This window comes from Capsicum annuum, chromosome 4 (genome assembly GCF_002878395.1).
Source record: "Capsicum annuum cultivar UCD-10X-F1 chromosome 4, UCD10Xv1.1, whole genome shotgun sequence".
Classification (NCBI taxonomy): Eukaryota; Viridiplantae; Streptophyta; class Magnoliopsida; order Solanales; family Solanaceae; genus Capsicum; species Capsicum annuum.
Genome location: NC_061114.1, coordinates 190,228,558 through 190,242,833, shown reverse-complemented (window position 1 = coordinate 190,242,833; position 14,276 = coordinate 190,228,558). Strand labels below are relative to the sequence as shown.

General features: G+C 32.4%; 1 protein-coding gene across 4 annotated transcripts; it reads left to right on the top strand.

Moving 5' to 3' along the window:
* The first annotated feature begins 3,422 nt into the window (after positions 1-3,422).
* On the top strand, positions 3,423-13,532 carry LOC107867629 (glycine-rich cell wall structural protein 2-like). 4 transcript variants are annotated; one of them, XM_047410881.1, is made up of 9 exons: positions 3,423-3,573; positions 3,688-3,820; positions 11,540-11,620; positions 11,740-11,828; positions 11,927-12,001; positions 12,577-12,638; positions 12,701-12,703; positions 12,907-13,071; positions 13,220-13,532. In XM_047410881.1, exons 2-9 carry the CDS (start codon positions 3,695-3,697, stop codon positions 13,330-13,332), a joined length of 714 nt encoding a protein of 237 aa, XP_047266837.1. In that variant the 5' UTR covers positions 3,423-3,573; positions 3,688-3,694; the 3' UTR covers positions 13,333-13,532. The 4 variants fall into 4 exon arrangements, with proteins under 4 accessions (XP_047266837.1, XP_047266838.1, XP_016569436.1 ...); XM_047410882.1 differs by lacking the exon at positions 11,540-11,620; XM_016713950.2 differs by lacking the exon at positions 12,701-12,703.
* Positions 13,533-14,276: the final 744 nt, after the last annotated feature.

The window sequence follows — 14,276 nt, the reverse complement described above, 5'->3', positions numbered from 1 at the left end:
GTTTGTAATTTTAGAATTTCGATTTTTTGGTTCGATTTTCGATTTTAAAAAAAAATCGGTTTAAACCGAAAAATCAAAATTTTATAAATAAATAAATAATATATATATTTTAATATAATATTATGTTAAATATATATAATATTTAGTAATTCACATTCACAATTAACACTTAACAGCAAATTTGTATACGCCGCAGGCTTTTTATGGATTGTTTTAGTGACTCAAATATTTTATAGACTATTTTGGTGACTTTGGATTGTTTTATGAACTATTTATGCAGAAAGTATGTTGTTTCATGGACTATTTTTACGAGTTTTGTGTTATTTTGTAGACTATTTATGCAAGGTTATATTATATGTAATGATTAATGACGTTATGTATTATGTTAAGCTTATGATTATTTCATTTTCGTTTCATCCATGTTGAGTTATTTATAATTATTTATATTTGGGAATGAAAAACAGGTTTGAAAAAAATAATTTTATAAAAAAATCTATCAATTTTAAATGTTCAGTTATGAAAAAGAGAGGCTAACTACTTTAGTATTTCAAACTGAAATAAAAATCCGAAATAACCTAACTGAACATTTAATATCAATCCGAAAATCGATAAACCGAACCGATATTAAACAATCAGACCGAATCGTCCGAATGCCCACCCCTAGACAGGAGTATTCAGATTTTACACATTTAATATATTTTTCATTATTATTTACTATTTAAGGTGCTTAAGAAATGTACTAGATACCATAGTCCGTGCCAGTACGGGCTCAACATATGTTATTTACGTTATCTCAATTTATATAGCACAAATAGCATTTGGACTGTCAATCAAATTTTTATTAATATAAATTTTTAAATAATTTAAGTTGCTAATCATCGTGATTTATAATATCTTTTATGTAATTTAGTAATTTATTTTACTTGATTTGTCCCAATTTTAGAATTTAGTGTGTCAGTCAAATTTTTTTTACTAATATTTTTTTTAATATTTTAAATTGTTAATCCTTGTGATTTTAATATCTTTTAATGTAATTTCAAATAATTTATTTTACTTGTTTTATCGCAACTTATATGACATTATTAGAATTTCAAAAGTCAATCATATTTTTTACTATATATTTTTAAAATATTATAAGATGTTAATAGTTATGACTTATAATTATATTTTTTGCATAATTTTTAGATATATAATATTTTACCAAAATGAAGTAAATAAATTAAAATAAACAAAGTATTAAATTTTCAAAACATGCTATTATAAATTATTTCATTTAAGTATTATAATATTAATAATATTTAATAAAAGGGTAGTTTTCAAAATGACTACTAAGTTCCTCAAAGTTTCACTTATTATTATTCGAGAATTGTTTTTTTAGCTGCCTCAATCGTAATTTTAATGTATCATCTCTAATTAATTATTATAAGTCATTTACGTATTAAAAAATAATAATATTTAATAAAAAAATAAAATAATCATTTTTGACATTCGAGAGTCAACCAAATTTTATGATTGAAGCAACGAAGCAGATATATTCTAAATGTAATTAGAAGTGATATAGCAAAATTATTATAAGAAAATATTTGTTAAAAAAATTTAAACGAGTCTCATATAAGATGTCATGTTAATTTAAAACATCAAGAATTAATTTATTATTTTATGTCAATTTTATTTTTATTAAACATTACTCCCTCCGTCCCAAATTATGTGTCGTCATTTGACCGGACACGATATTTAAAAAATAAGTATTGACTTTGTTAAAGTTACAAAATTACCCTTCTTATAGAAAAGAGTAATAGTATTTAAAATCAAGTGAGACCACTTTTAATTGAAAAGACAAATAAAAAAAGGAGTAATAGAATTTAAAATCAAGTGGGACCACTAAGGGTAAAATTGTAATTGTGTCTTTAAAAACTTACCAAATAAGAAAAGGCGATATTCTTTTTGGGACGAACCAAAAAGAAAATGGCGACACATAATTTGGGACGGAAGGAGTATTAAATTTTTAATACCTAAATGACTTATAATAATTAATTAGGGGTGATATAGTAAAATTACGGTTGAAACAGCCGAAATAGACATGTATTAAATGTCTATTTTACTTTTTTTTATTAAATATTATTAATTTTTTTATATGTAAATGTCTTACAATAATTAATTAGGGGTAATATAGTGAAATTATGAAGCAAACATACTTGTGAATTTTTTTAAATGAGTCTTATATAAGATGTCCTATTAATTTAAAACATCAAGAATTAATTTATCATTTATATCTATTTTATTATTTATTAAATATTATTAATTTTTTAATACCTAAATGACTTATAATAATTAATTTGAGGTGATATAATAATACTATGATTGAAACAATTGAAATAGACATGTCATTAATGTCTATTTTATCTTTTTTAAATTAAGTATTATTAATTTTATTATATATAAATGACTTAAAATAATTAATTAGGGATAATATAGTAAAATCACGGAGCAACTGAAGCAGGTGAAGAAGCAAGCATGTTGGCGAAAAGCTTTATCATTTTATGTAAATTTTATTTTTTATTAAATATTTATTAAATTTTTAATATCTAAATGAGTTATAATAATTAATTAGGGGAAATATAGTAAAATTACGGTTGAAGCAGCTGAAATAGACATGTCATAAATATCTATTTTACCTTTTTTTATTAAATAGTATTAATTTTCTTATATGTAAATGTCTTACAATAATTAATTAGAGGTAATATAGTAAAATCATGGATCAAACATATTTGTGAATTTTTTTTTAAATGAGTCTCATATAAAATGTCCTATTAATTTAATACATCAAAAATTAATTTATCATTTATATCTATCTTATTATTTATTAAATATTATTATTTTTTTAATACCTTGATGACTTATAATAATTAATTTAATATAATATAATAAAACTACAATTGAAGCAGATGATCCAACATGTCATAAATGTCTATTTTATCTTTTTTTCAATTAAGTATTATTAATTTTCTTATATATAAATGATTTAAAATAATTAATTAGGAATAATATAGTAAAATCACGGAGCAGCTGAAGCAGGTGAAAAAGCAGGCATGTTGACGAAGAGTTGTCTGCTTCTTATTAAATATTATTAATTTTTTATATATATAAATATCTTACAATAATTAATTAGAGGTAATATAACAAAATCATGAAGTAATTGAAGCAGATGAAAAAACAGGGTTGTTGACGAATAGCGGGCTGCTTCTCCACTCTTATTAATCGTAGTAATAATATTATTTATAGCTTATCAGGAGCTTGGCCAAACATGCAACCAAACTTTTAGGATTACAATTCTAAAATTTAAACACGTGGTCATTTCATGAATCATAGTCATAAACTGTGATCAGATAATTAAGCCGGACACACTGGCTACAATTAACCGTATTTTTTCTTAATGCAATTTTTACCATAACAAAAAATAAGAAGAAAAACGATCATTCTCATCAAGAAAAATAATTGATAGAAGTAGAGCAGTGCAATTCAAGAGCAAGTGTTCTTCATAGCAGAAGAGTGTTTAAAAGAACTAACACTAATGTAAGATTTAATTATTTTATTTTATTTTATTTTATTACAACAATACAACTGCTTAATTTCTTTCAAGATTTTGGAATATTTTGGGAACTGATAGAAAGAAAATTGTGTTTATAGAAAGGTGATGGATAGGTATGAGAAAGTGCAGAAGCCAAGAAATGAGAGTCCTATAAAGGAAAATGAAATAAGAATAACAACACAAGGCAGATTGAGGAACTACATTACTTATGCAACCAATCTTCTTCTTCAGGTACATGCTTTACCTTTTTCATTAATTCTATGTTTACTATTATGGTCATTTGTAGTGCGTGGCTATTTGCATTGTATGCAGCACATGATTTCTAGTTTGCAAGTTCAATGATAAATCGCAAAAATTTCTACGATAAATTGGGTTGCTTGCTAGTATAGTGGCCTAGCGACGATTATATTGTGCTATATGATGGAGCAATCTAAGAATAATATATGATCAATTTCCCCGATAATCAGAAACAGGAAGATTAAATATGATTTTTCAAAGCTCGTTCCATCTCAGTTTATGTGAAAGTACTTGACTAAGCACAAATATTTAAGAATAGTCTAATTAAGTGGGAAACAAAAAATTAAAAGTTAAATTATATTGTTTTCAAATAAAGAATATTGATATTCCTTTTGAACAGACTAAAAAGAGTTTGAACTAGTGTATGACACAAAATTGGGATGAAAAGAGTACTTTATATGTATTCTAATTGAATTAGATCAATATCAATCGGTCTTGATGGAAGTTCTTTAATACAGAAACACTGAGGGATGTAGTACATTATAAATGCAACTACTTGGTACTTTTTTATCCTCGGTGTTTCTTTGGCTGTTTTGTGAAATACTTATATATCTACAAGAAGTAATAAGTATTTGACTACTATACGTAGTATTATCTTTTATATATATCGTATAATTTTTTGATGAAGGGTGTCTAATTGACCACCATTTCGCCCATGTAGAGCTACTAGCTACGCCACTGATGTATGTCTACCATGCCATAATTTGTTTGTTAAGCCCATGATTTGTAAATGAAGCATATATTCAATTCCATTGAATTGTTATAAACTGATGATTTACGCTTTCAGATTTCTATTGGTTTTGTTGGGTTCTATGTGTGTGAATGGAAAATGGAGGGAACCAAGTGGAGGGAAGAATTGAGTTAACACTCAAAAATGGAAAGTCCACTATTTCTTCCACATTGGTGGGAGAAGGGACTTTCAAGTGTTTATAATAAAGAACACTTATTCCACATGATAAGTGAGGCAAGTACCAAGAGGTGCCTCGCACCGTTGTCGTCGCTCTGCTCAGATTCAGAAACTGATTGATGAGATTTATGTTTTAGACAAAATTTATTTGAATCTTGATAAAACAAGTGAAATTTTTAATCCAAAAATCTGATGGAATTGTTTTTCTCCATGTGCGGGCACATTTTGGATGCCATGCTAACACATACGCTATGCATCTCGAAGGGATGCGACCTTTTGAGGCAAAAGGCACACTGGTTCGCGCAATAGCGTGACCTGTGGGTGCAGATGTAGCGCAAGTAGCCACTAGAATTGGATAAAGTCACCTGCGGCCGCAGGTCCAGCACAGACTGGGCGCAGGTGACGTGACTGTACTGAATAGGTGTCTTTTTGCTGAACCAATGCATTCTTTCTGAAAGAACACATAAAGGCTATAAATACCTGACTTATTCCTCAGGTATTAAAATGATTTTTGACAGCAAAATACTCTTCATATCTTCAAAAACTCCTTGTGATCATTAGTTGTTGAGTGAGTTCGACGAATCCAACAATTTGAGGTACCGTTATTGTTGGATTGAAAGTCATTTTATCCTGGAGGAAAATTACATAACCCCAGGTACAGTGAGGGAAATTATTCCTTAAGGACACTCCGTGAAGTCGAGGGACTTGGCTTTACATTTCTATTTCATCTTCTTTCTGAAAAATAACACACTTCTTGGATAGATTATTTTTAATCTTGTGTTGAAGGTGTTAAGGAACTTCATAGGTGTTCTTGTTTTGAGACTTGAACTTGTGTTGAAGTTGTTGTGCCTATATACAGATTCTTGTACCCGAAAACATAGAAAATAACAATCTTAAGAAATAATCCTTTCGAAATCTGTATAGCTTGGTTTCTGGAGATTAAAGCTTTTAGCTTTCTACTCCGTTTGAATTTAGCTAGTGATTTGAAGACATAAAATCTTCATAACAAGTTAAAGATCACTCGGTTGACGATTGAAAGTCATAAAAACTTCATTATTAAACTAGAAACAGGAGGTGTTTAAAGTTGCTGCAACTTTATTAATAGTATTTTGATATACTAAAGTAATTGTCTTGTTGTGACAGGAAAATGACTACCTATAGTCAAGTGCATGATGCTGGAACGACTATGGTGACAACTAGTATAACCACGACGAGTCGTACTAATGCTCCACAAGCTATGGCACCAGCGGAGAAACCCAAAAAATTTGCGGGTATTGATTTCAAGAGATGACAGCAAAAAATGTTTTTCTACCTTACAACTCTTTGTCTTCAAAGGTTCAAATTTGAGGAAGCTCCGGAGGTGCCCGAACCTCTGAACAAGAGCGATTTGTGATTGTGGAGGCTTGGAAACACTCAGATTTCCTTTGCAGGAACTAATTTTGAGTGGTCTCCAAGATGACATTTACAATGTGTATAGTGGAATAAAGACAGCAAAAGAGTTATGGGGAGCGCTAGAATAGAAGTACAAGATAGAGGATGCCGGAACTAAAAAGTTCTACGTTGCAAGATTCCTGGAATATAAAATAATAGACAACAAGTCTGTTGTTTCCCAAGTGCAGGAACTGCAAGTGATCATCCATGATCTTTTTGCGGAAGGTTTGATTGTGAATGAAGCGTTTCAAGTAGCAGCAATAATAGAGAAGCTACCACCCATGTGGAAGGACTTCAAGAACTATTTAAAATACAAACGCAAGGAGATGTCTATCAAAGATCTAGTCGTTAGATTGCACATTGAAGAAGACAATAAGGTTGCGGAAAAAAGGTCAAGAGGAAATTCTATAATGAATAGAGTTGGAGCAAATATTATAGAAAATGACCACAACTCCAAAAAGTGCAAGAAAATTGGACATGAACGCAATCAACCCAAGAAGAAATTCAAGGAAAAATACTTTAAATATGGCAAGATTGGCCACAAGTCTATGAATTGTCGTGCCCCAAAGAAAGGCAAGAAAAAGGATCAAGCTAATATGGCTGAGTCCAAGAAAAAAGTGGACGATCTGTGTGCTATGCTATCCGAATGCAACTTGGTGGGAAATCCTTGTGAATGGTAGATGGATTTCGGTGCCACCCGCCAAGTTTGTGCTAATAAGGAGTTGTTTCCAACATTCGCTCCGGCTCAAGGAGAAGAAAAGATCTTCATGGCTAACTCCGCTACTGCAAAAGTAGATGGAACGGGAAAAGTATGCTTGAAAATGACTTCAGGCAAAGTGTTGACACTTAACAATGTCCTATATGTACCGGAGTTAAGAAAGAACTTGATTTGTGTATCACTTCTAGACAAAAACATATTCAAATATGTAACTATTTTCCAAAAAAATTGTAATTAGCAAAGGAGAAGTGTATATAGGAAAAGACTATCTCATTGAGGGACTATATAAGATGAATGTGATGACTATTGAAATCAATAAAAGTTTTGATTCTTCTTACTTACTTGAGTCTAATGAATTGTGGCATGAACGTTTAAGACATGTCAATTATAAAACTTTGTGAAAACTGATTAACTTAGAAATTTTGCCAAACTTTGAGTGCAATAAATAAAAATATCAAACGTGTGTCCAATCAAAGTATGCTAAGCATCCGTATAAGTCCATTGAAAGGAATTACAATCCCTTAGACTTAATCCACACTGACATTTGTGATATGAAGTCAACACCATCTCGTGGTTAAAAAAAGTATTTTATAACTTCTATTGATGATTGCACTAAATATTGTTATGTCTATTTGCTAAATAGTAAGGATGAAGCAATAGATGCGTTTAGGCAATATAAAACTGAAATTGAAATTAGTTAGAGAAAAAGATTAAAACGATAAGAAGTGATAGGGACGGAGAATATGAATCTCCCTTTGTGCAAATATATGTAGAGAATGGAATTGTCCATCAAACTACATCCCCGTATTCACCTCAATCTAATAAAATTACAGAAAGGAAAAAACAAACTTTGAAGGAAATAATGAATATCTTACTAATAATTTCAGGTTTACCACAAAACTTGTGGGGGAAAGCTACCCTTACGGCTAACCGAATACTCAATGGAGTGCCTCATAGTAAGACACAATCAATTCCATATGAAAAATGGAAAGGAAGAAAACCCAACTTGAAATATTTCAAAGTGTGGGGGTGTCTACCGAAGGTCCAAGTTCCTATACCTAAAAGAGTAAGGATAGGACCTAAGATGGTGGACTACGTATTCATAGGATATCCTAAAAGTAGCAAAGCATGTCGATTTTTTATTCATAAATCCAAACATCCGGATATCAATGAAAATACGGTAATTGAATCAGATAATATTGAATTCTTTGAACACATTTATCCGTATAAAACTAGACATGAACAGTCTAGTGGGAGGTCTAAACGACCTCGAAATGAACCAAGTGAGGATGTATATAATGATGAGAATCCAAGACGTAGTACGCGTCAAAGAACATCAACTTCATTTAGATCGAATTTTGTAATATTTCTCTTAGAAAATGAGCCTTAAACATTTAAAGAAGTGATGGCGTCTTCGAACTCATTCTTTTAGAAAGAGGCAGTTGATAGTTAGATTGATTCAATCTTAAGAAACCATATGTGGGAGTTAGTTGATCTTCCTCCAGGAAATAAACCTTTAGGTTCTAAATGGATCTTCAAAAGAAAAATGAAAGTTGATGGTACTATCGATAAATACAAGGCAAGACTTGTTGTAAAAGGCTTTAAACAAAAGGAAGGACTTGATTACTTTGATACATACTCGCCAGTAACGAGGATAACGTCAATTCAGATGTTAATTGCCTTGGCGGCAGTATGTGGTCTTGAAATCCATCAAATGGATGTGAAAACAGCATTCCTAAATGGAGAATTGGAGGAAGAAATTTACATGAAACAGCTTGAGGGTTTTGTGGTTCCAGAAAAAGAAAATAAGGTATGTAAACTTGTTAAGTCACTTTATGGACTAAAACAAGCACCTAACAATGGCATGCGAAGTTTGATTAAACCATGTTGGCAAACAGGTACAAGATTAATGAATGTGATAAATGTGTTTATATTAAAAACACTTCAAATCACCAAGTCGTTGTTTGTTTATATGTAGATGATATGTTGATCATCAATAGAGATATTTCTGACATAAATGCAATGAAACGAATGCTCGAGAGCAAGTTTGATATGAAAGACCTTGGAGTTGCGGATGTGATCTTAAGAATAAGAATCCATAGAACTCCACAAGGGTTGGAATTGTCATAGTCTCATTATATCAAAAAGGTACTTGACAAATTCAAGTATATGGAATTTGGTATTGCCAAGACTCCATTGGAATGTGAGCTTCGCACTTCGAAAGAATGAAGGTGAAAGTGACTCACAATTGGAGTACGCGAGAGTATTGGGATATTTAATGTATATAATAAAATGTACACGACCAGACATAGCATGCGCTATTAGTAAGTTGAGTCAGTACACGAGTAATCCTAATAAAACTCATTAGATAGCAATGAAAAGAGTTTTGGGGTACTTTAATACACTCAAGACTATGCTCTGCATTATAATAAATATCCCGCGGTACTTGAAGAATATAGTGATGCAGATTGGATCACCGGACCGAACGAAGTAAAATTCACAAGTAGATATGTATTTACTATCGGTGGAGGAGCGGTCTCTTGGAAATCATCCAAACAGACATGTGTTGCTCGCTCTACAATGGAATCTAAATTTATCGCATTGGATAAAGCCATTGAAGAAGCAGAATAGCTCCGGAATTTCTTGAAAGATATTTCTTATTGGCCCAAACCAGTGGCATCGATATGTATACACTGTGATAGCCAAGCAGCAATAGGTAAGCAAGGAGCATGATGTACAACGGTAAATCTCGTCACATAAGACAGAGACATAATACCATTAGAGAACTTCTCTCTAGTAGAATTATCACTGTTGACTATGTGAAGTCAAAGGATAATGTATCGGATCCATTTATAAAAGGCCTATCTAGAGAAGGAGTGAAAAGAACATCTAAGGAAATGGGTTTACGGTCTAGGACAAGTCAGCATGGCGGTAACTCTGCCTAGCAGACTGGAGATCCCAAGAGCTAGGTTCAAAGAGATCAAACAAATTTGTGTCTGACATGTTCAATATTGTCAATATACAAACGCACTATCATGATGTAGACAATGTTAAGTAAACAAGGATAAGACTTAAGGTGAAAAGTCTTTTAATAATTATCTAAATTTGGCAGATTTGACCAAATAGTTTAATCTATAGAATTGAACGTTTAGAAATCACCTATGTGAGGGAAAAGTGGAAGCCGCTTCAAGGAGAATGTTAGTAAAGGCCTATTCTCTAAGCAATCATGAAATCGGGACGTGTTCATGGCTGAAAAGAACAAAACCATGAGAACCATAAACAGTAAAAGGTTGGTTATGTGACATGTGTTATCTAGGTGTACATTAAAGATCGACGGTTCAAAGATATCAAATCTATCAATTGATCGAGTGCATCCGATGCATGTTCACTACGGAAAGTTCAAAGGGAAACCCACTTATCCAGATACAATCAGTCTTTGTTAAATAATCACATGTTTGTCCGTAAATTCTTCAAAAGATAGTCATTCCCCATTCATATGGGGGATTTTTGGGTTCTATGTGTGTGTGTGAATGGAAAATAGAGGGAACTAAGTGGAGGGAAGAATTGAGTTAACACTCAAAAATAGAAAGTGTACTCTCAAAAATGAAAAGTCCACTATTTCTCCCACACTGGTGGGAGAAGGGAACTTTCAAGTGTTTATAATAAAGAATACTTACTCCACATGGTAAGTGAGGAAAGAACCAAGAGGTGCCGCGCGTTGTCGTCGTCGTCGCTCGCTCGGCTTCAGATTTGTCAAATGATCGATGAGATCTATTTTTTAGATAAAATTTATTTGAATCTTGATGAACAAGTGAAATTTTTAATCCAAAAATCTAATGGAATTGTTTTTCTCCATGTGCGGGCATATTTAGGACCCCATGCTAACGCATACGCAAGCATCTCGAAGGGATGCGACCCTTCGAGGCAAAAGGCACACTGGTTCGCGTAATAGCGTGACCTACGGGCGCAGGTACGCGAGCTGTGGGCGCAGATACAGCGCAGGTAGCCACTAGAATTGGATAGTGTCTCCTGAGGCCGCAGGTCCAGCACAAACTGGGTGCAGGTGACGTGACTGTACTGAATAAGTGTCTTTTTGCTGAACCAATGCATTCTTTCTGAAAGAACACATAAAGGCTATAAATACCTGATTTATTCCTCAGGTATTAAAATGATTTTTGACAGCAAAATACTCTTCATATCTTCAAAAACTCCTTGTGATCATTAGCTGTTGATTGAGTTAGATGAATCCAACAATTTGAGGTACCGCTATTGTTGGATTGAAAATCATTTTATCCTGGAGGAAAATTACATAACCTCGGGTACAGTGAGAGGAATTATTCCTTAAGGACACTCCGTGAAGTCGGGGGACTTGGCTTTACATTTCTGTTTCATCTTATTTCTGAAAAATAACACACTTCTTGGATAGATTATTTTTAATCTTGTGTTGAAAGCGTTAAGGAACTTCGTAGGTGTTCTTGTTTTGAGACTTGAACTTGTGTTGAAATTGTTGTGCCTATATACAGATTCTTGTACCCGAAAACATAGAAAATAACAGGTTTAGCGTCTTGAAAAATTTATATCGTGTTTTCTTTCGCAGGAGAAAGGATCTAAAGAAATTGCGCTCAAGTCTATGGGCAGAGCCATTAGCAAAACAGTAATGATAGCGGAACTAATAAAGGTGCAGCATATTGTTGCATGCTTACTGAAATCACTTTGAAAGTCTTTCAATAAAAGCCATCTACTTTCTGTTTCCAATTACTCAATAAAGCATGTAACAGTGTAATCTTTATGTAACAGAGAAAGATCGCTGGCCTTCATCAGATCACATCAATTGGTTCAACTGATATCACTGATACGTGGGAACCTGTAGAAGAAGGACTTCTTCCGTAAGACACATTTTAATTTAGTCCATGAAAATTTTTTGCTGGCCTGAGAATATGTTTCGACAGAATGCTCAACTTTCTTTATTTGTTACCTAATGCAGCCTCGAGACTACTCGTCATGTGTCAGTCATAACAATTATCCTTTCAAAGAAGGTGTTAGATACTTCATCAATCGGGTAATCATGATTTCTGAACACAGCATTTGGAGTTCTTCCTTTTCTTAAATTGGTTGCGTCGGTTAAGTAAATGTGCGATCAATAAATGAACTATGCTCAATACCATAATGGCAGAAACTGGACTATGGTAAAATTTGGCAATATTACTTATGATGATATCGTGACTAATACTGGATTTGGCACTCTGATTTAATTCAAACCAATATCTTTACCGTACTTCTAATCGTTCTTTGGATAAGAACCCAAATATTTAAATAAAAACTGCATGTTAGTAATATTGCTTCATTTGGATGCATTTGTATTAAATATTACTGGTATATTTCTCATTTTTTACAGTATTTGATCATCTAAAAAGGCAAATTACCTGCTACAAAATGTTAAAATACACTTATATGAAAATGTATTACATTGTCACTGTGTATTAGTTCAATCCGTCAATATCCTTTTGGTACCTGCAGTCACTACGGATATCATCAAGTTCCGGATGATGTAACTATGTATTTCTTCATATTAAGATCGATTTTCAGGTTTTGGTTTCAAGACATAAATTTCTCATTAGAAGTGGAAATTTGCAGGTACCAGCCACCTATTCCAGCAAATCAAGTCAGACCACTAACTGAATACGATTATGGAGGAGGTATATTGGTTTTTCAATAGCGACCTTTAATCTTTTCTAATTCTTTGAATTTTCTCATGCAGAAGGTGAGGCTTGAACATAATGTTTATTTTGGTTATTTTTCCCTCCTTATTTTGTGATTATGTTATGAACTGATAAACATTTACCCTACGTAAATGTACATTTAGCGAAGCACTATAACTTTTCATCGATCTGTCTTATTCTATCAAAAAGAAGGGGAAAAGATGACCAAAGGAGAAATTTGTCAATCTTGGTGTTCTATGTTCAGGGCGTTTAAACAACGATGGTGGGCTAGGATATGGTGGAGACGCTGGATGGAAAGGAGGGCGTGGATATAATGGTAGAGGGCGAACTGGAGGAAGAGGTGGTGGTTATCGTGGGCGTGGTAACAACTATGGTGGAGTAGCTGGTTCAATGCCCATTCAAGGCCAGGGTATGCTACAGCTTTTTTCACCTAAGATATATAGTACTATCTACTATCTTTTTTCATGTAAAATGTATTGATTCTGCAATTATCTTGATGTATAACAAAATATGACACCGATGTCTTAGCTTTTAACATCAAATCGCATTTCTTGCAGGTCGGGGCCAAGGACAAGGACAAGTACAAGGCCGGGGTAGAGGTCGTGGTCAGGGTCAAGGTCAAGGTATTAAATCAAATGGTCCTGCCCGGGCATCGGTTGCATATGTGTGAATGTTAGGACAGGTGGTCGATCACTTGCCATTTTTACGAGGTGTCCGTGCTTGTGTTCACCAAAATTTAACAGAAACTCAAGACTAATACACCTTTCATTCTTTTAGTGCACATCTGAATTATCTTTTAGTGAAATTAAAACGTTTCTTGAATTGGTGTTAACCTTATAGTATAAATTTTCTTCCCCTTTAGCTGTGAAAGATTTGAATTGTATCGTGCATATAGCAAAGATCTATATATCGGCGAAGGAATCAAAAGGGTCTGAGCTAATATATGAGCAGGCTTTGTGGGCTTTTTTAAATGAGTTGGTTTGCCATCCCTACCTCTCACGACGCATAGCTTCTGAAATGATTTCTTAATCCCAAAATTTGGTACTAACTTTGTTTTAAAAAATAAATTAGTTTACTAGGAAATTAAGCAAGTTTTGAAATAGAGAATGTGTCTATGGCAATAGGATTTAAAGCATGCAACACACAACTTATTAAATTGATTTTAGTCATCTTATATAGTACGTAGTTTTACAAACTGTACACATATACTTTACAATTTTTAGGAAATTCAATATGAGCATATCATTTATTTTATAGCAATAAGTATAATTTTTGTTGTTAAAATGCCACGTGAGAAGTCATTAATAAAACTTAGAGAAAAAGAAGAATTAGCTTATAAATATCTCTTATGGAAGTGATAAGATATAGTAAAAGTTAGCTTAAAATTCTTATAGTCCAGGTCATGTTCTTCCAGTTCCCTTTTATAATCTTGTCCCCCTCTTCTTCTTTTCTTTTGTCTTATTTAATTCCTTTTTTTGTCTTGATATCTCAGTTAAGATGTGTTTTTTTCTACTCAAAATTATTTTAAATAATTGCCCCCAAAGAAAAATAAATTACTATTTGTTATGTTAGTCTTAGTTGTAGTGCTGCACATGCCACGAGGACGGCAAAAAA